Raw genomic sequence first — 22,112 nt, forward strand, 5'->3', positions numbered from 1 at the left:
AATTAAGAAGAAACCTGTGCCGTGTAAGTACCAGACGGAACACAGACTTGGCTGCTAGCATGGAGACGCTGGGAAAATGTGGCCCCAGGATTGTCTAAGGCCTTGCACACCCAGATTAGAATGTCTTCCCTTGTACAAAAGAGCCACCGAAGAGAGTGGACCAAGGGCAGAAGCTCCCTCGAAGCCTTGTCTTTTGTAGAGGGAGGAGACAGGTCATTTTCCCTACACAGAAATGTGGGAACTCAAGTGACCTTAAGCAAGGAAGAGCGCTCACTGAGCCCCTAGAGGATTATGGAGTGAATGGGGGATTATAAACAGGAAAAGGGCGTCAGGAGAACTTTCATGAAATAGACAATATTTGAGTTCAACTTTGTAGGATGCATTTCAACAGATGGAAATGCGGAAAAGTGGTTACAGGTAGGAAAGCGAGGGGCTGTGTGATGTATGACTGGTGTTGGTTGAGAGGCAGGTTACCAGGAGGCCATTGGTGTGACAAAGGTCGGTGGGGCCGAGACGAGACGTGGCAGACAGAGAATTCCTGTTCAGGGCCTGGCAGAGAATGAGGAGCCACTGAGTGGAACCTTGGCTTTGAGTAAGGCGTGCAAAAGCAGGGGAGAACCTGGAGGTAGGAGACCAAGGAGAAGATGAAGGCTTGCACTTGGGAAGGAGAGGGCATGGCTAAGGACCAATCGATAGGAATCTAGAGATTCCAAGAGGTTCACAAATATGGATGTTGGTGTTCTGTCCCCAGAAGTTCTATCTCATTGCTGTGGGTGGGGCCTGGCAGCCAGGGTTATGGGAGCTCCCCAGGTGGGGCTAATGGGCAGCCAAGGTGGGAACCTCTGCTCAAAGTACCCCCTCATTTACCACAAGGGCAAGGGAGGACCCCAGGATCGAAAGGGCTGAACCCAAGGCCTTGGGTCTGGAACTCCAGAATCCTGACATGAAATTTAGGTTTCTTTTTTGGCCAGTTCTGCAGCTGAGGTCCTGGTAAGAGAGAGATAGAATAAACACAGAGATTTGGTGAGGAAGAACAATTTACAGAGCAGAGGAAGAAAGAATGTAGCCAAGGAGACAAAAGAACAAAGGAACTGCGTGAGTGGAAGGACGGGGGTTGGGAGGGCAGTTAACACTGTTGCAGACTGCAAGAGGTAGAACAGGGCTGCCTGCTGGAAGGCCTTAGGACTGGCCCCTGGAAGGTCACTGGTCATTGAGAGGTCAGTGGCCATTGGAGGGAACCTGGTCATCAGGGGGCAGAACAGCTTAATAATCAGACTTCCAGAGCCAGACTGCCTGAAAGACATTCATGGCCACGTAAGCACATTGTGTGTCTCCATGGGCTTACCAACTTGGCGACTTCGGACATGTTAATTGGTCTCTTTATACCTCAGGGTTCTCATATGTAAAATGCTTATGATATTGGTATTTGCCCATAGGATTGTCAGGAGTTGACATGAGCTAACACATGTGAAACACTTAGAATGGTGTCTGGCACCGTTTGTGTGTATGCGACCAATATGTTCTAACTCTTCCTATGGCCGTTCCTGCCTTGGGGGGGTCTTCTTTGAGAGGCAGTTTTAATAAGCGTCAGATTTCATAAACTATATTCGGACTTCTGTACCTCCTACCTTGTCCCAACTCGCAATAATTTATACCACTAAATTAATTTGATTATCGTATTTTAAGAAGCTTAGTTGTAGGGGATCTACTCTCGCCATGAAGAACATTGTGCCCTGTATTGTAGCTGTGGTATGAGAACTTCTTATTTCTACAGTGTCTTCTGTTGGCTTCTCTACCTGGTCACCTGTGGCACCCGGTCACCAGAGACCACACATTTCCTAGGGAAGGGGAGGGTGAGCCGGGAGATGGGGAGAGGTGGAAGAAGGAAGAAGGAGGGGAGAGGAAAGCTGGCTCATCGCCACCCCCACCCCGTCCTCCCAGTACTCTTTAGATCACACACCTCCCCAAAACACAGCAGTTAAGAGAAAAAGCCTACGAACAACCTGGTTGCTGGCAGCGGCCAGGGTGTGGAGTCCTGGGAATCATCCTGTGTGCTATGCAGGTGGTCTGGCCACTGGGTGTCGCTCTTAGTCTGTGTTCACTGGGTACAGGGTTTCTAAGAAGGTCCAGCATTTGCTGGTCTCCATCCTCTTCCCACGGCTCCCTCCCTGTGCTAGTTAGTATATTATTCCTTAAAGTGTACCCATTCATTCACACACTCACTCACTCACTCCCTCATCCGTCCATCCGTCCGTCCATCCATCCATCCGTCCATCCGTCCGTCCATCCATCCATCCATCCATCCTTCTGTCTGTATTTATTTAACCAAATAGGCAGTCTTCTGAGAGTAAAATTTCTCAGAAGCTGTTTTGTGAGTCAGATTTAGTCTGTGCCTCTGACACATGGGAACGGGATCCTGTTTTTCCGTGGCAGCAAAGTTGTGGGTTTCCTTTTATTTACAGCCCATATTTCAACACCAGCTACCTGGTTTCACAGGAACAGCAGCTGGAAAACCAGTTGCTAAAAGGGGGCAGGCATTCTGTCTGACTAGACAGGGTATTTGTTTTGGCCAGAGTGACTTTAGAGATTTAAGAGTTACTGATGGTGACAGAATGCCACACCTTTCCTTCCCTTTGGTTTTAGGCTTTTAAAAAGTATTTGATGTGTGTGTGTGTGTGTGTGTGTTGAGGGGAAAATGTCTTCAGATATAACTGAAGACCCCCTGTTACTCCTTCCTATTTTCATCCTGTGACCCTGATTCTTACTCCAGGGAAGACTGGTTGAAGCTGATAAGTAACTTCCCAGTCATCATTCTGAGACATTTTAGAAACGGACATTTGTAAAAAAAAAACAAAACACAAACCAAAACAACACACACACACACGAGTATTGTGTATTTCAAAATATATATACATGTCTTTTTTTTTTCCTGTAACTGGCACCATTTTTTCAGTTACAGTAAATTTACGACTTACTCACATTGTAGTAGATATGGTCCCTTTAAATAAAGTGTTATTTAAAGGAAATATATGTACTTAAACTTGTAAATTAAAAAATAAGATTTGAAAAATTAATGCACTCAATACCAGAAAAAAGAACACAGGAGATTAGCCTGTAATTTATAGTATTAAAAGTTTGAAAAAGTCTATGTTTCTTATATCCCCTCTTTAATTCTTCCTGTTGTTTATCTCTGTCTTCTTAATGATTCCATTTCTTGTGGCATCTATTTTTGCTGATGAGAAGTTTGCTGTTAGTCTCATAGCCATTTCTTGGCAGGTAGGCAGCTTTTCTCTCTCTCTCTGTCTCTCTCTTTTTTGGGGGTGGGGGTTTCTTACTGATGTTTTGCACTCTGATACATCTAGATGTGATATATTCTGTTACATATTTATTGTAAGGTGTCTCCTGTGTATCGTTTAGTAGTTATTTTGGTGGAGATCTGTGAGTTGCCACTACTCTTGGTCTTTCGTGCTTGTTTGTCTTAAATATACTTAAAATATACTTGTGAATGATCATTCAGCTAAGTGTTGAATGACCTTTGAAGTGGAGGGGAAAATAACTATTAGTATAAAATTTCAAATCTGTTTTGCCAGGGTTTTGTCCTTTTCATTAATCCTTAGAGAAAAACAATTTTTCTTGCATTGACCGTCTATTGTTCCTTTGTTTTCTGTTTCACTAATTTCTTATTTATCTTAATTATTTTCTTCTGCTTTGTTTTTATTTCATTGATTTATGCCTTTATCCTTTCTGTTTAACTCTTTCACCGTGTAAATTGAGCTGTCAAGTGATAGATCACTGAATCCTGAAAGAAGGACCAGGAGAAATAGAAAACATGAAAAGAAAGGTTAAATCTAAAGGAATGGAGTCATGTTGAAATGATATTATTTTTATTTATTTTGCTTAGGATGTGGTGTACTTCTTCAGTCTGAAGACTCATGTCTTTCTTCAATTCTGGAAAATTCTCAGTCATTCTCCCTTTGAATATTTGCCTGTCTCTCATTCTTTTTAGTCTCTCTTCTGGAATTCCTAACAGAGGTATGTTGGACTTGCCATTCTAGCCTCAGTCTTGCTTTATCAGTTCTTTTGTATTGTTCATCTTTTTGTCCCTCTAGGTGCATTCTGGGTGATTTCCTCCAGTCTTTAGTTTCACTAATTCTTTCCTCTGCTGGGACTAAACGCGCTGCTGACCTAACTCATGTAGTTCTAAGTGTCCATGCCTTTATCTTCCTTTCTAGAATTTGTATTTTGCTATTTTCCACATATACTTATTTCTGCTCACCAGGTTCTGTATTTTCCCTGTAGTTTCTAGCCAGTCTTTCATTTCATAATTTTAGCCATGCATATTATAAATTAATCTTTAAATTGTTACTTCTAGTTTTCATAGTGTTGATTTACCTATTTGTGCACCCGCTGGCCTTCACTGTCAGTAGTTCCCTTTTTGTGTGTTTGTAGTTTTGGTTATGTGAACGAATTTTCAACATTTTACTTTTATTTTAATTTTTTAAAAAGATTTATTTATCTATTGAGAGAGAGAGAGAGAGAGAGCGAGCTCACGTTCAAATATGCATGCACATGGTGGGAGGGACGGGGGAGAGAAACTCAAACAGATTCCCCATGGGCATGAGCCGGATGCAGGGCTCCATTCCATGATCCGTGATGAGATCATGACCTGACCCGAAATCACAAGTCGGACACTTAACCGACTGAGCCACCCAGGCACCCTGAATTTTCAACTTTTTAAAAGATGGTCTTTGCAGGAAGACCGGACTGAAGAAAATACCCCGGTAGAGCAGTTTTGGCATTTGCTTTCCCAGGAAATTTAGGAACTCAGTGGTCCAGGGCTGGATTTTTAATGTCAAGTTCTTTGATTGTACTTATACTGTCCAGTATAATTCAGAGCCCACACCTTCTTCTTCTTCTTCTCCCTCTCCTTCTCCTCCTCCTCCTCCTTCTTCTTTTTTAAGATTTTATTTATTTATTTGACAAACAGAGATCACAAGTAGGCAGAGAGGCAGGCAGAGAGAGAGAAAGGAAAGCAGGCTCCCCGCTGAGAGGAGAGCCTGATGCGGGGCTTGATCCCAGGACCCTGGGGTCATGACCTGAGCTGAAGGTAGAGGCTTTAGCCCACTGAGCCATCCAGGCGCCCCAGAGCCCATACTTTCTAATGGTGTAAGTCCAGGTGTTTGATTTTTTTCCTGGGGTCTCAGACAAACGGTAAGTGTGTCATTGGCCAGTGAGTTTTCCCATCTCTTCTTCATAGAAGCTAGCAGTTCTTGCCGCGGTCAGGCAATAGCGAGCTCATAGCTATGTAAGGAGCTCAGTTCAGCTTCCCTGCTTTGCCTGGACCCAAAGTCCCATGTTCTGTCCCTGGGTAGCATTACAGGGTGAGCCCCAGCTCTGAGGGCCAGTGTCCCAGCTGAGAACTCCTGGGAGCCTCTGGGCCATCTGCTGGTGTTTACAAACTTGACTTGGGTTTCATCTTTTGTTTCTGGCTTTCAAGCATTTCCCTTTCTTTCTTTCAAGTTAAAGAACGTATGAATATATTTATCCTTGCCACATTTTATCTACTATTTGTCTGTGTTTGTCGGTGAGAATAGCCCCCTGTGGAAAACCTGTATATTTCTAGAAGTCTTATTCTTCTAACCTCTTTATATTCGGAATACCCTAATGTAATTTGTCAGGCTTGGACTCTTTCTAAATACCTGGGACTCAGGACATGAGCAGATCAGCTGTGAGGCAATGGGCCACAGAGGCTGAAGATCACAGTTTCTGTCTCAGCTTGACTGCTTGCTTGTTGTGTCATTCTTAGCACGCTACTAAATGAAATAGCAAATTCAGGAATGCTTTGCAAATTTTAAGTGTTCTACAAAAATTCGAAATCATATAATGATTTTATATAATTATATAATGATGATTTGAAATCCTCTAATGATTTCTTTCGATCTCAGATGAGCTTAGCTGTAGATTTCAACCAGATGTTGTTCTGGGGATGGCTGCTCTCACGGTATTGGGAGAGTCTGGAGATCTGAGGACAAACGTAGGTGGCAGAACATGGCACTCCCATCCCTGCCACTCCCTTAATTCTGCTTGAACTAGAGAAGTTTGTTTGTTTGTTGTTGTTGTTTTTTTTGTTTTTGTTTTTTTTTTTTTTTTACCACTTCCTAGCTACCAACTTTATTTTTCTGTGCCTCCGTTTTGTCCTCTGTAAAAAGGAGTAAGAATAGTACCAGCCTCATCAGATTAAATGAGATAAGGGTGTCTGATTCGTAATAGGCTCCCCTCACCCTTCTAAGGACTAGCTGTTGTTACCTCTTGGGCTTCCAAGTTATTTTTGCTAAAAAAATGGTTTCTGAGGTTAATCCTCCACCCCTCAAACTTTATTTAGGCCTGAACTAGATCTTAGAACTTGTTCAGGTGGACATTCTGGATTGAACGTTTTCTGAGGCACTTCTAGTTTTCGCATTCTTTGATTCAATGACAAATGACAAGTAAGCAAATTAGTTTTAACAATGAGTTTATTCAATACAATGAGTATAAAGATCTCTATTATTTGTAGTCATTTCTCCTACCCCTTGACCTTCCTTCTACCCACTTCCCATCTCCCCTCTGAATGTCACATAATGTTTTTGTTTTGTGCCATGGAATCAGAGGTCAACAGTTGTGAAAGGTTCTTCGGACCAGAGTCAAACTCTCTCCATTGCTTCTCTAGACTCTGTCACCTGTCCTAGTGTTTTCTTGAAATAACCCGACAAAGAAACATCTTTTAATGGCCTCTTTTCAATCCTTACCTTGGGGTAGCGAATTCGTATTTCTCTATTAGAAATGGGCACCAGCTGGTCTCAAAGAAAGGGTATGGATCAAGAGAAGGGACTTTGTTTTTCTCAAGAGATAGAGTTTTAACAAGGAGGGGTGTTTTCATCCCCTTTTTGATCTGTTTGGCAGCCAAATAGCTTGTTTCTTCTTGATGGGGTGCTCAGCTCTTCTTCCTGGGCAGCAGCAGAGATAAATACATTATACAACAGAGAGATGAGGAGTTTGGCTGTCACTTTGGCAAGCAGGTCCATGGCTTCTCTGTTCTTCACTGTGTCCTGGGCTGGAGAGAGAATGGGTGTGTCTAGAGCCTTGCACTGATCTGTATCCATGTCTTTTGTCTCAACACAGGAACAAGAGCTCTGCCTTTTTCAGTGACGAGGAAAGATGTTCTCTGTGGGTCCTGGGAAGTGACAGGAAAGCTGAGTGTGCCAGCTTCCTCCACAAGCTTGCTCATACTGATATAGCATCCGTCTATCGGCTTAGTGAGTGTTTGCTCCTTGGACCCCTCTGAAAGCTCAGCCCAGTGCTAGCATGAGAGGCCAGCCCTACTGAGCCTTCTGTTCTAACCTTGGAGAAGAAAACCTCCTGAGTTGTGGCTGAGGTCACCTCTTCTAGGGCTGAGGGAGGCCTTGGTCCCCAATGACAAAAGCAGGACCATAGAATGTTACAGCTACTAAGAGGCGATTTCTCCTCCCATTTTACAGATTGGGAAACTGAGGCCCTGGTGAATTAGTGCCTTGCTCATTTTGTAGTCAAGACAATCCCTAGTCTACCACACTGCGCCCAACACAAACTGACGCTGGACTGTCGGGGTGTGTTGACTTTGTGGGGGCTGGGACCTCAGTGCCACCATTTCTCATCAGGGTCTGAATGATTGAGCGAATGAATGCCACTCCCTTCCCTTACTTTGGGAGGGCCCACTCCACTGTGTCAGGAAGTGCATTCATCTTGTGACAGTGGCTGGAGGAAGGATTCGTCTTTCTCCATCTCTTCAGCAATGGCGGTACTGTGTCCCCACGCCTTGGGCGCAGATTAGATGGGGCACAGTACATGGGCACAGAAGAAAGAATCTGCAGAAGCAGCGTCAGGTCCGCTCCCTGGGGCAGAGGTGGGCGTCAGGGTCATCATGCTCACGGGGCATTTGCGAGGAGCACCTAGCCGCGAACTTTCTTGCCACAAATAGACCACACTAGCCACCAGGCTGAACCAGGAAGCTGAAGCTACGGGCACCTCCTGGGAGGGGGAGCTGGGTCTGAAAACCAGGAGGAATTTGGTTGTGCCTCGGGCACGGGCAGGCCACAGGCTTGGATCTAAGGGGTCCACCAACTGCTGATCCAATGGTAGGGGCAGGTTCCAGGCAGCCCATTGCCTCCTATGTAAAGACCCGGAGCGCCGCTCTGATGGATGCAGGGCGGGGACTTACGATGACGCAGGGGTCTCCCGGCACCATGGCAACCAGCAGAGGGGCGTCCTATTGGTAAACTCCAGCTTCGCTCCGCCCCGGGGAAGGCGTGCCCTTTGTAATTCTTCCTCCCAGAGGGAGCATCTTTTGTAACTCATGCCCATTGCGTCCTTGGTGACCCTGGCTTGGAGTGAGATTGGCACGTGTTCTCAATGTCAACGAGGACCAGGGCACAAAGCCAGCTCCCTAGCTCTGCCATGTTTGGCGGCGAGCCCTCTACCTTTGCAGGTTACAGATCTCAAGTAGCTACAACGACTCTTAGAGCAGTAGGCCGAGGCTTGACCTGGTGCGGGGCCCGCTGTCCGCAAAGCCCACCAGAGAGCCCAGAGTGAGGGCATAGGCGGCTGTTGCTTCTTGACCGGGGAGAGGTAGAATCTCATTTCCAGCAGCCCCTGTCCTGGGAGCTGGCGCGGGGGCGGGGGCGGGGGAGGGAAGAATGGGGAGCCTGAATCTGGCCTTCCCCTCCACGGTTAGGCTTCGCCTCCACAGTTACACTCATGAGGGTTCTGTTCTTTGCTGCCAAACCCAAGGTGTCTTCTTGGTTCTCACCTAGCCTTCTGCTTTTGTAACGTTGGGTGGCTGTCCCAGAGCCACCTTGATCTCTGTGTCTTTTCTTTCCTCTCAGAGTGTGCCTTTGCTGCCTCCCACCTGCTGGGAAATGCTGGTGATTCTCTGACTCCTTCACAAACTCCCCTCCCCCAGCTGCTTTGCCTTCTTGCCCAAAGGCAAGTCCTACGACTTGGACCCATTCCTCGGGACACACTGGGGTTCCTAAATCTGTGTTTGCAAGTCTCAGCCTTTTCCCTCTGGCTACAGATCGACTTCCTTCTCGGCCTAGAGCTCCTGTGAGTCCCTCAGACGCAGAACGTCTGAAACTCTGCTCCAGACTGTCCCTTCTTCCACCTCATCCCGCGAAGTCACTTCAGGGGACGAAACTGGGACCCTTAGATGCCCCTTCACTCTCTTGTTCATTAGTCACTTTTGCTCACCTAGTCCTGTGTCATATTGGAGTCCCTGGCCGCTGGGAGGATGGATGAGGCGTGAATGGGGGTGGGAGGAAGGAGGCATGTACACATGGCAATGGGAGGCGATGCCACAGGTTTTGTTCATGGCTCTGCTGTCCGCTAGCTGGGAGATTTGGGCCTTCAGAGTCCGTCATCCTCCTCATACTCCCACCTCCCGGAAAAGAGTTCATGTTTCCAGCTTCTCTGTTTTTCTTTTCTGGCTCTGAGTCTTATTTCTCCCTCAGTTCCCAACTGTAAAATGAGCGGCTTAACCAAGAAGCTCCGCAGGTCCCTAGAGCTGTTAAACTGATGATGGAGAGAATTCTGCCCACTTTCTCAGAGAAATTTAAACACAAAGTGTCCCCAGGAACCACAGGTCTGGGGTGCATCAGCAGGCATGGGCATGGTGGCCCATTCTGACCTAACACCAGCTCTGTCTTGCATCTCTATCCAGGTGGGTTTGAATCCATCCAGAATCTTCCAAACGATCCAAGTGGTGAGTAGAGATCATGCTGAACCTGACCTCCCGTCCTTCAGAACAGCATCCTGTCCTCTTGCCAGGAGCTGGCCGCCACAGTTGCATGTGCTCATGTTGCTCAACTCTGCCTGTCCCTTACAGCATCCCAGCCGGAAGGCTTCAAGGAGGCCAGGCCTGGCAGAGCCTGGGAGGAGCATCAGGCCGTGGGCTCCAGACAGTCCAGCAGCTCTGAGGACTCCAGCCCGGAGGAGGAGCTCCTCTCAGCTGCCTCGGACAGCTATCACTTGCCTGAGCCCAATGACCTCGATGACCCGGAACTGCTCGTGGACCTAAACACTGGTCAGGAAGAGGAGGAGGCAGAGAACTTCGCCCCTATGTTGGCTTTTCTGGATCACGAGGGTTATGCTGACCACTTCAAGAGCCTCTATGATTTCTCCTTCTCTTTCCTCACGTCTTCCTTCTACAGCTTCTCTGAGGAGGACGAACTTGTGGCCTACCTGGAGGCCTCAAGGAAGTGGGCCAAGCGGGGCCGCAGGACCTGGGCCCACGCCCGGCTCTGCTTCCTCCTCGGCCGGCTGAGTGTCAGGAAGGTCAAACTCTCTCAGGCCCGGGTGTACTTTGAGGAGGCTATGTACATCCTCGATGGGACATTTGAAGACCTATCCCTGGTGGCTGCTCTGTACACCAATCTGGCTGCCATCTATCTGAGGCAGAGGCTGAGGCATAGAGGCTCGGCTCTGCTGGAAAAAGCAGGGGCCCTGTTGGCCTGCCTGCCTGACCGGGAGTCTAGTACCAAAAATGAGCTCGATGTGGTGGCCTACGTACTACGCCAGGGTATTGTGACAGGCAGCTGTCCCTTGGAGGCCAGGGCCTGCTTCCTGGCCATCCGATTGCTCCTGAGCCTGGGCCGCCATGAGGAGGTCCTGCCCTTCGCTGAGCGCCTGCAGCTCCTTTCCGGACACCCTCCTGACTTGGAGGCTACAGCAACCGTCTTGAGTTTTCTGTATGATAAGAAGTATCTCCCGCACCTCACAGTGGCCTCTGTCCAGGAACGTGGCACCCAGAGCGGCCAAGGGATGTCCCTTCCAATTTGGCAGGTCTACCTGGTTCTCCAGAACACCACCAAGCTCCTTGGAGTTCCCTCTTCAAGCTGGGGTGAAATTTCTGCCCTGGCCTGCCCAGCACTCAGGCAGGCACTGGCTGCCTGTGAGGGGCTGGCCAGTTGGAGCACCCATAGGGCCCTGTGTCTCATCCTGTCCAAAGTGTTCCTCCAACATAGGTCTCCCGATGGGGCCATCCACTACCTGAGGCAGGCCTTGGTGCTAGGGCAGCGGCTGAGTGAGCAGGAAGCCTTCGAGTCTTCCCTCTGCCTGGCATGGGCGTATCTCTTAGCCAGCCAGGCAAAAAAGGCTTTGGACATCCTCGAGCCACTCCTATACTCCCAGAAGGAGACAGACAGTATCACCCAAAAGGGGGTGGTCCATAACCTCCTGGGACTTGCCCTTCAAGGTGAAGGCCGGGTGAACAGGGCAGCCAAGAGCTATCTCCGGGCCTTGAACAGAGCTCAGGAAATGGGGAATGTGCGTAACCAGGCGGTGACTTTGGCCAATCTTGGCCATCTGACCCTTAAGTCCTGGGCTGAGCAGCCAGCCAAGGACTATTTCCTGCAGGCCATCCGACTCTATTCTGAACTCCAGACCAGCATGGAGACAGACATGGAATTAGTACAGGTCCTTCTCTGGTTGGCCCAAGTCCTGGTGCATGGACGCCAGCTGGCCAATGGCCGCCTTTGTTATGAAATGGCATTGCTGTTTGGCTTAAGGCATCGACACCTAAAGAGTGAGTATGTCCTGTGCTACTGGGAGCTTTAGAGAAAAGTGTGAGAGCACGCTTTGCCCTCATCCTATTTCAAGCGATCTCATTCATGTCCCCGCTTTATGTTCAGGTCAGCTTCAGGTCACCAAATCCCTCTGCCATTTCTACAGCTCTGTATGCCCAAACCCCAAGGCCTGCATCACCTACCACGAGCACTGGCTGACCCTGGCTCAGCAACTCAGGGACCGAGAGATGGAGGGAAGGCTGCTTGAGTCTCTCGGGCAGCTCTATCGGAACTTGAACACAGCCAGGTGAGTGGGGCTTGGGGACCGGCCTAGACACAGCTCATCTTCCTTCAAGAGAAATAGCATTCTCTTCCTCTGGAAGTAAAGTTCGCAGGCTCATGGTGTGTTTATGGCATCAGGGAAAAGAGCGTGGGCCCTGTGGCCACTGCACGGTGTCCTCTCTCACTGATTAGCTGTGTGCCTCTGAGCAAGCTACTTCGTTTCGCCCTACCTCAGCTTCCTCATCAAAGACAATAATGGTGGCGTCTACGCTCTAGTAGTCACGTGGGGAATAAATGAGTCAACTCCCATGGAACACTTGGGACAGGGCCCGATCCGTAGAGGTGGCTTGGTGACATTGGCTGGGTTACAGCTGCTTGGGTGTGTCCGTAACCAGTATCATGTGACTCTGGCTGAGGGTCCCTAACTCGGAGAGGTGCCAGTTACACCCAGGCTGGCACCTTCAGGAGGCCTTGGTTACCTGAGGACGGGTGGGTATTAGAGGAACAGCCCAAAGTAAATTGATGCATGGGCAGGTGGGGACAACTTCATTGTAACGAAGTTTGATTTGGAACCCTCCCTCTAAAGTGAAGCCAGAAATGACAGAACTGAGTTTATTTCCACCGTTTCGTGAAGAGACTTAGGTAAGAATGGCAGCCCTGTGGTTAAGTCACAAATTCAACTCCCAAAGGAGCGCTGACTTTTAGCTTGGGTTGGGCAGAATTGCCTAACAGCTCCGTGAACGATCCTTTGTGACGGACTTTTCAGCCCTCTCTTCAAAAGGCTCCTTTGTGCAAAATATACCAAAACGTATCTGTTCCACTGGGCAGCTTCTTTCAACCTCTTGATCTTTAAATTGTTCCCATGTGAAGTATCCCGCCATGTCCTGCTGCCTTTCTCTTCTCTCATCTCCTTGCGGGCTGGGATCTGCTTCCCCCTCGTTCAGTTCTGCTTCCCAACAGGTCTTTAATTGATTCCATTACACTCTGCATGGTTTACAAGATGTCCGACTTCATTTGGCAACAGATTAGTATCGTGGCATTGTATTCATAATTATGAAGGACATCTAAAACAGAGCCGGGATCATTGCTACCAGAGAGGTGGTTGAGAAGAAGCTAATTGAATGACAAGTGTTGCTTTTCTAGGCAATGTGGCAACCATGGGCCCCCGGACAACCAGACCGCTAATAATCAGATAACAAATTTTCTCTCTCTCTCTCTGTTCCCCTCACTCTGTCTCCCTCACCCTTTCCCTCTCTTGCAAGAATCAGGTGTCCTCCAGATCTCCAAGTGTCTCTGCCTTTTGTTCTGGGAAGGGAGTTGCAGATCCTTACAGCATGGGAGGGAACAGGATGTGTGGCCCCAGCGTGACACTGCTTTCATTCTAGGACACCTTTTGAATGTCCTTTTATGGGGGAATGGGTTTTTGGCTATCCTCATTCCATTGTTCTAGAAGTTGATTCAAATGGGGATCTTTAACCCTAATCTAGAAATCTAATCTCTGAGGTTTTGCTTGTGTAATTGGGAGGACGTAAATCTCCCCTGCTCCTGCTTTACCCCCAGTGTGAGTGACCCGAAGAAGTAGATGGAGAAGTGCCTTGGGTGTCAGAGGAAACCCTGCAAAGAAAAGGTCATTATTCCTTTACGAGAAGCTTGGTCCATCAGGGAGAACGTGCTATGAGTCTACACTTACTTAGCATGTATAAATCATCTCCTCCTACAGGGTGCCCGGCAGACACAGGTAAACAGTATTTGCACACACCTGGAGGGGTTACTGTAATTTCGCTGTAAGCTTCCTGGTAGCTGAGGTAGAAAGGGGAAAGCCACAAGAGGTTCTCGCTATCTGATTAAAAAAACAAAAACAAACAAACAAACAAAACCCCAACAGAAACAAATGTATTTGTTGGAGCAAATGTTTTTCTGGCCCTGATTTCTAGGGGATGTGCATAAAGTGGGTCTTGATATACAGACAGATTTCTTCAACTAAATTCTCCCAGTGAGGTTTCCATCCTCATGAATCTCAAAAGCAGCAAACACTCCTGGGTGAGGCGGCAGGCATCTGCGGGGGCGGATGTGGAGGGAAAGAAGAGGACACTTTCAGCTGAGGGTTGGGGATCGGTCACAGAAGGCTTCATGAAGGCGGTGATGTTTGAGGAGGGCCATGAGGGACGAGTAAGATTTTGGGAAGTGGAGGAGGGTAAGAGAACAAGCATTTTGGGTGGAGCGACCAGCAATAGCTGTGGAAAGGTGGGGACATATTTGGAAGGCATTCTGTAGGTTTGAGGAAGGAGGGTGTTCAAGTGGATATGGGTAGTGGAGGAGAGAGAGGCCTCCACCCCATGCCCGAGGAGGGAGTGTGGGGGTGGGCTGGGGTGGGGAGCAGTGGGCCTCCGGACTGGGACAGCGAGCAGCCATAGCGAAAATGGCGGTCGTAATGGTGACTGATGCGTTCAGTGAGCACATGGCGTTTGCCAAGCAACATGTACTCTCAGGATAACTGTATGGGGCACAGGGAACTGTAGGAACAGAATGAAAGAAGATGATGTGGCCCAGCCTTTGGGGTTTTGCCTTGGAACACTTTGCTGTCCCTTCGTCCAGTACCTTTAGAGTCTGGCTCTCTCTGCCTCCAGGGTGACAACTGTAGGAGCTGGTGTTTTTGATTTCTCAAAACACAGTCCTTGGGGATCTTCCTTTTTGTGTTCAGGTGACATAATGCAGACTGTACCTTGTTTTAGAGCTGAACCAGGTGGGATCCATGGGAATTCTGAGGTGCTATTGAATAAATGCTATAAGAATTTACTGAGCATTTACTATAGCCCGGACACCTGACAGAGAGATATGGTCCCTAAGCTCACAACGCTTACAGACTAGTTCAAGAAATTGACAATATTTATGTCCATATTCACCAAAGGTATCCTATAAATGGTGGTAGGTGCCATGGAGGACATGCATGTTATCTTTAGAAAGAAGACATGCCTGGCATGCACTAACACCTCACAAAGTAATAGTTCTTTGCACATGAATATAACCGTAGCCCAGAAGTCATTAATCCTGGCGTTTATTCTCATTCTTACGCTCCTTATTCCCTTGGAACAAAAAAAAAGAAACGCCTCACCATTTGGTTTTCAGTGTAATGAACGCAACCAATCACGGACATTTCTGTAATCCCAGGCAAGGAAAGAACTGCTTTCACTGATGTGTCCTCGTTTGCTCACGAGGCTAGGACGCACTTCACCACCCCACTTCTGTAGGTGAGGAAACTTTGTTTAGGGTTTGAAGTAGCTTATGTTCTTCAAAACTTCCAGGTTATTGGACTGGTAAAAGAAGAAGAAACCTGGGGCGCCTGGGTGGCTCATATCATGATCTTGGGGTCCTGGGATCAAGCCCCGAATCGGGCTCTCTGCTTAGTAGGGAGCCTGCTTCCTCCTCTCCCTCTGCCTACCCCTCTGCTTACTTGTGATCTCTCTCTCTCTGTGTCAAATAAATTTTTTAAAAAATTAAAAAAAAAAAAAAAGAAGCAGAAACCTTACCATAGGCTGGTTTCGGAGCCCACGATGGAGCCCTGCTTGAAGGAGTGTGTGGGGTTCTGGAGTGAGATTCTCAGGGTCACACTCTGGTTTAAACAGCATTTATTACCCAGTCCTTGTCACTTACCCTTTCTGAGCCTTATTTTTCCCATGAGAAGAATGGATGTAATAATGTTACAGCTCGCCTAGTGTTGCTGTGATGATTACATGCAATAATGCATGCTGAGTGGTCAGTAAGTATCAGGGAACAATTACTGTCACGTATTACGAGACAAAACCGCGGAGGGCTCAGCGTGAAGCTTTAGAAATGAACAGTGCAAACTTGGACAAGATAAAAAGTCCCCACTGGGTTTCCTTATTTGTATAATGGGCTAAAGTCCCTCATGGTTTAGTGTTTCTGAGGTTTACATGGGAGAATGTGTACAGGTTTTCAGAATGTATACTGAAAATTCGTATGTCAACCCCTGGCACAGGGTCAGCCCTTGGCGAGGAGCCGTTCTTATTATGGCAATGGGGCAGGACCAGTGAGTGAGGGCTGGGCCCAGAGGTCAGACGGGCGCTCCTTTGGGTGGGGCAGGGATCTGGAAAGCCCCGGTAGGGGAGGGAAAGAGGAAGTCTGGGAATGCAGGTACATCAGAGTCACTTGGCCACAAGTTCATGGCTGAGGGCCAAGTGGGAAGGAAGGAATAGGACCTAGCTGTAATACTAGACCAAAACTTAGGGAAAGGAGAAATGGCAAACAGAGGACTCAGAATTGGAGAAGAGGAGAGACACCCTGACAGGGCCTAGGCATAGGTGGCCCAGGAGTGCACATTTGGGATGAAGGCTGTCACCCCCCACCCCCGCCGCCCCCTTACCCGCCCCAGCAGGCTCCTTACTTCTTCTGATTTGGGAACTAAACCACACCTAGAGCCTGCGGCAGGCAGGGCTGAAGGAACTGGGACGTTGAGCCATTCCAGGCCAAGCTGGTGGGTGACATGCCATGGGCTACTGGCATATGCAAATGAATGGGGTAACAAAGGCTGGCGATGGCTGGCATGATAAGACCAAGGAGACAGGAAACCACCTCCCACGTCCAGAACTTAATGTGTGTTTTTATTGGACATCATGGGTCAGGGATACATGCTGGTGGGAGGCACCTTGCATGCACAAGGAGTCTTGATGGTGCTGTGTGAGTAGCTAGGCTTCTGTAAGTCCTGCCTGCCTTTATTGGGGGTTTCTTGGAAATACTGATCTCTCATCCGCAGTCATAGTGAGCTCGGAGAGAAAAGGTCTAAGAAGCAAAGTTCCTCTCTTCCTCTGTAATTGGCTTCTTTGCTATAACCCAAATCTTGCTCCCTGGGGGTCTGGAGAAAACAACCATAGCCTAAGGGTCTCCCAGGACAGCAAATGGTAATAAAGGAAAGCAGAGCAGGAAATAGGAGGATGAGATATATGTGTTCTGTCTTTGTCAACTGTACCAGTGGGAGTGGGAAGAGCAGTGCTTAGAAACTGTGCTTGAGGTCTGGGAGGGGGCGGTACGAAGCAGGCAAGAGAAGAACAGGGCTTCAGTGATAAAAGAGGCCCATGTTTGTCCTAGCTCAACCGGAGAGGCCGGCGAACAGCCCAGCATTGCCTGCAGCTTTCAGCTCCTGGCATGGTCTCAGCAGCAAGTCTGACATTCTAACACTTGAGAGAGGGTAGCCTGTGTCCATCCTGGATGTCATACTGGGAGCTGGGCAGTGGGGAAAACCTGATTTCTTTCTTCTCAAGACTCCCAAGGGCCAAACAGCTGGCACTTTCTCTAGAAGGCCAATAGCTGCCTCTTCACCAAGATAAATCAGGACTGCATCAGTTGAAGGTGATGCTTGTTTCCATCAGTGTGCACGAAGGGGCTGGGGTTGAACTGTCCATCATGAGGTTTGGTGAGGACCTCCTAACTTCGAGTGTTTATACAGTCAGTTGATGAGGACCAGTTTTTCTAGAAGGATCTGTATGGTTTGGAGTAGTGGTTCTCAGACTTTAACGATAACAGATAACCTCAGTGCATTACAAATCAGATTCAGGGCTTGCATCTGTAATTATTAGGACTTAGTGAGTCTGAGATAGCTCTAGGGGTCTGTGTGTTTGTTTGTTTGTTTTTTTAAGATTTTATTTATTTATTTGACAGACAGAGATCATAAGTAGGGAGAGAGAGAGAGGGAAGCAAGCTTCCTGCCAAGCAGAGAGCCATATGCAGGGCTCAATCCCAGGACCCTGGGATCATAACCTGAGCTGAAGGCAGAGGCTTTAACCCACTGAGCCACCCAGGCACCCCAGGGGTCTGTGTTTTTAATAAACTCCCAGATAATGCTTCTGCTGGAGCGCCATGAGTCTCAGAGGAGGGTAGGCACTGTGGGATGAGGTCTGGGCTGGGACTGAAGAGAAGGGAATTCTACCCCTGGATCTTCCCCTGAAGTGTTGTGCAACCTTGTACAAATTACTTCCTACCCTTGGGCCTGTTTCCCTATAACATAAGGGATTGGGTTGGATCTTTCAGTCAAGTTGTTATTGAGCTTTGACAAAATGCTCCCAGAGTCTCCTAGCTACCATGGCGTGTCAATGCACTGGGGTCACTTTGTCTATGTTTGTATGTTCAAAGATCTGGGTGATTCTAATTGCTGCTGGAGCAGAGAACTACGAGATGATGTTCAATGTTCCTTCTTGTTCTAGAATTCTGAATATGTGCCACACTACATTACCTGTGCCTCATATTGTCATTAATGCCTGTCATGGGAGAAGAGTTTTCTGCCTAAGACAATTTTCCAGATGATTAGAGTCCTCCATTAAGCATCAACCTTTTGAAACTCTTGCCCTTCTTTGATTTTTTCTTCTTAAACAAAACATCAGCATCTTTTTGAGCATTTAAAGTTACCACAATAGTCATTTGTTCATGCATTTGTTCAGTAAATATGCATTTGGCATCCCCTATATGTTATAGGTGCTTATGGGAAAATCATAGTTTTTCCCATAGTGCAGTTGAAAGATGGATGGACCACGGGCCTTACTAATGAAAGTGACAACTAACATGAGCATTCATTACTGTTACTTACTCTGTGGGAGGCACTGTTCTTGGCACTCCAGTTTCTCCATCCCATTTAATTCTTCCACCAATCCTCTGAGTCAGGTACAATGATACCCTCATCCTACATATGGGGAAACTAAGGCACAGAGAGGTTTTCTGTTTTTTTTTTTTTAATTTTGTTTTGTTTTGTTTTTAAATATGTTCTCAAGGTTGCACAGATGTTTGAGGCAGAGCCAGGATTTCCTATGGTGCTTAATGACTCCAAGGCCCCTTGGAGGGGTTCCTTGACTCACAGCTAATGGGTCTGTGTCTGTCCCCCCAGGTCTCTCAGGAAGTCTCTCACCTGCATCAAGGAGAGCCTGCGTATCTTCATTGACCTTGGGGAGAAAGACAAGGCTGCTGAGGCCTGGCTTGGAGCTGGGCGACTCCACTACCTCATGCAGGAGGACGAGCTGGTGGAGTTGTACCTGCAGGTAGGACTCCTGCAGACCTTACCTGCCCACCTGGGCCAGGGTAGATAGATCTACCCTCCAAAGTGACCAGATATAGCTAGAGAGTAGTGATATCCATGCTAAGGCCTTGGAGGGTCGACCCTGGGATGTTCCATGGGCAGAAGATAGAGACCAGGATGGTCTGGTGACTGGCAGTCCCTGAGTCCCAGATACCTGCATGAGTTCTCTAAGAATGTGGTAGGAGACTCAGTCATCTGTCATGTCAAGTAGATCTATTTTTGCTGAGCTCAATACACAACTTGACTTTGGGGTTTTGCTGCAATACAAGGCAAGGTTGATGTGTGCAAGGCATTAACATTATCGTCCTCTTCCAGTCTTTTTTTCTTGTGTTCCTTTAATACCTGAGATACAGCAGAGTGCAGTGATTAAAATTCTGGGCTTTGGGGAGGGACAGGCCTGGAATCCAATAACAGGGCCATTGATTCTGGACTGTGTGACCTTGGGTTTGCTATATCAGCTGTCATGGGACCTCAGTGTCTTCATGGGCAAAGCAAACCCAGTCTCTTAGGGTAAGGTTTAGGTGCGTCACTTGCATAAATGCCTATGCGAAGCAAGCATTTACTAAATGCTTGGGACTTAGTAAATTCTTTTTTTTTTTTTTTATTTTCTCATTGTGCTTTATTTAATAATTCCCCAATGACAAATCATGTTATGTGCCTTTTTGTGTCCTATTGACCATTTTTATACTTTCTTTTATCTGCTCAAGATTTTTTCCCATTCTTTTATTGATGCTTTTTTATTATTGATTTTTAAAAGTTCTTTATATGTCATTCATGAAACCCCTTTATTAGATGTATGCATAGTGAATGTTTCACAATTACTTGATTTTTTCTTTTTTTTTTAAATTTCTTTTCAGCATAACAGAATTCATTGTTTATGCACCACACCCAGTTCTCCATGCAATACGTGCCCTCCATAATACCCACCACTTGGCTCCCCCAATCTCCCACCCCCCACCCCTTCAAAACCCTCAGATTGTTTTTCAGAGTCCATAGTCTCTCATGGTTCATCTCCCCTTCCAATTTCCCTCAACTCCCTTCTCCTTTCCATCTCCCCATGTCCTCCATGTTATTTGTTATGCTCCACAAATAAGTGAAACCATATGATAATTGACTCTGCTTGACTTATTTCACATAATCTCTTCCAGTCCCATCCATGTTGTTACAAAAGTTGGGTGGGTATTCATCCTTTCTGATGGAGGCATAATACTCCATAGTGTATATGGACCACATCTTCCTTATCCATTTGTCCGTTGAAGGGCATCTTGGTTCTTTTCACAGTTTGGCGACCGTGGCCATTGCTGCTATAAACATTGGCCCTAGTTTTCACTACATCTGTATCTTTGGGGTAGATACCCAGCAGTGCAATTGCAGGGTCATAGGGAAGCTCTATTTTTAGTTTCTTAAGGAATCTCCACACTGTTCTCCAAAGTGGCTGCACCAACTTGCATTCCCACCCACAGTGTAAGAGGGTTCCCCTTTCTCCACATTCTCTCCAACACACGTTGTTTCCTGTCTTGCTAATAAATGGTATTTTAACATTATTATTAAAAATATATTGTTAAAAATCCCTTGGATTTTTTCTTTTTAATAATCATTTCTGTTATCTGCATAATGCTGACATTATGATGTTATATATTATTTGTTCCATTGAAAATACGCCAGTTTTCTTCCTTTCCATTTCTTATTTACTCCCTTATTATTGCCCTTATTACTAAGCTCACACAAACGCACGTCCACAGAGTATTAACTATGGCTGTGTGACATTGAGTGTGAGCTCACTGTGCACAGGGGCTTTGCAAGCATGTCACATACCTGCTGTAGTTGAACCCTCATTCCAAATGCAGCAGGAGTTTCTACTCAACCTCCCATTTTATGGATGTGGCTCAGTGAGCCTGAGTAACGTACTCAAGGTGATACGGCTGGTAAGTCGTGAGAACTGCACACGGACATTGTGACATAATGCCTTTGCTCTCAGTCTCTACATTCTTCTGCCATGGGATGTTAGAGCTGGAAGGGCTTTCAGAGAGCAGATAATTAGGTCTCACCTTTCCCTCTCCAGGAGGAGAGGCCCAGAGGGAGCCATGGGGTCGTGCGTTGCTCGGCGGCAGCACCTTCAGATGGCAGGATCCCATCTCCTCGCCTGTTCCACTGTGTAGCCATGCAGTAACATTTACAGGGGGGTCTTGCCCTATTGACTCCCTGCCCAGGCCCGGTCCCAGGCCTCCACAACCCCAGATTGCTGCCTGCTGTTCTGTAGGGCCATTCTTGACCTCAGGCTCTCTGAGGTCCCGTAGCGGTGCTACAGATGTTCTGGGGTCCATCCCCCACTTGAACTTCATCTCCAAATTCTGTTTAGATGCAATCTGGAAGTGCCTGAGAGAGAAAGAGCTCCTGGGTGCCCAAGAGAAGGGTATGGGGCTGGAGGGCACCAGGATGTCTTTACCACTAACTATTATGTAAACACAGTTTCCTTTGCCTTTCCGAGCCTCAGTTTCTCCATCTGTGAAGTGCAGGTGTCGGATGAGATCACTGTTTTCCAAACTGCAGTCATTTGTAGGCGAAGTTCATGGCTTGGCCATGTTCATGTATTTTCTGTATTGTTACTATTTTCTTTGACTCAACTTCAAGTCAACTTAGTTTTTTACATTAAGTAACACTATCTGAAGTCACAGGTGTGGGTGTATTATTCAGCTTTTCCTCTAAAACACATCAAAATAAATACTGAACTATTAAAACATAAGATGTTTGTCTATGTACTGCTCAAAACTTTCTCTAGGTCTCCTAATACCATCATACCATGATGGGGAAATGCTGGACTAGGAGGTCGCAAAGGCTTCCTACTAGTCCTGTGAGCGTGGAGGATAATTCAGCATTTGGAGGGTGTGAGCAGAGCATTAAACCAGGTGGTTAGGATGTCACTCTGGCCACTCCTGTGCATATTTGGAAGGCCTCTGCCTTTGACACCTGTCTCTGTCCCATCCAGGCAGCCATCCAGAAGGCCTTGAAGTCTGAGGAGCCTTCTCTGGCTCTCAAACTCTATGAAGAAGCAGGTGATGTGTTCTTCAATGGGACACGCCACAGACACTGTGCCGTGGAGTATTACCGAGTAAGTCCTGGGCTGCTCCATGCACCCAACTGGACCCTGAAACAAATGTGGGCAGGGTCATGTGGCCTGG

General features: G+C 47.3%; 1 protein-coding gene across 5 annotated transcripts in view; it reads left to right on the forward strand.

Moving 5' to 3' along the window:
- The window catches only part of SH3TC2 (SH3 domain and tetratricopeptide repeats 2), a 53,229-nt gene that overhangs the window by 25,466 nt on the left and 5,651 nt on the right, over positions 1-22,112 (forward strand). For all 5 annotated transcript variants that reach the window (XM_044231829.1, XM_044231848.1, XM_044231839.1 and 2 more), the window contains 6 exons: positions 7,159-7,292; positions 9,731-9,772; positions 9,896-11,593; positions 11,700-11,880; positions 18,745-18,895; positions 21,920-22,042. In XM_044231829.1, coding sequence (XP_044087764.1) covers positions 7,159-7,292; positions 9,731-9,772; positions 9,896-11,593; positions 11,700-11,880; positions 18,745-18,895; positions 21,920-22,042 — 2,329 coding nt within the window. The remainder of the gene's footprint in view (positions 1-7,158; positions 7,293-9,730; positions 9,773-9,895; positions 11,594-11,699; positions 11,881-18,744; positions 18,896-21,919; positions 22,043-22,112) is intronic.

The sequence above is a fragment of the Neovison vison genome, chromosome 1 (assembly GCF_020171115.1).
Source record: "Neovison vison isolate M4711 chromosome 1, ASM_NN_V1, whole genome shotgun sequence".
NCBI lineage: Eukaryota > Metazoa > Chordata > Mammalia > Carnivora > Mustelidae > Neogale > Neogale vison.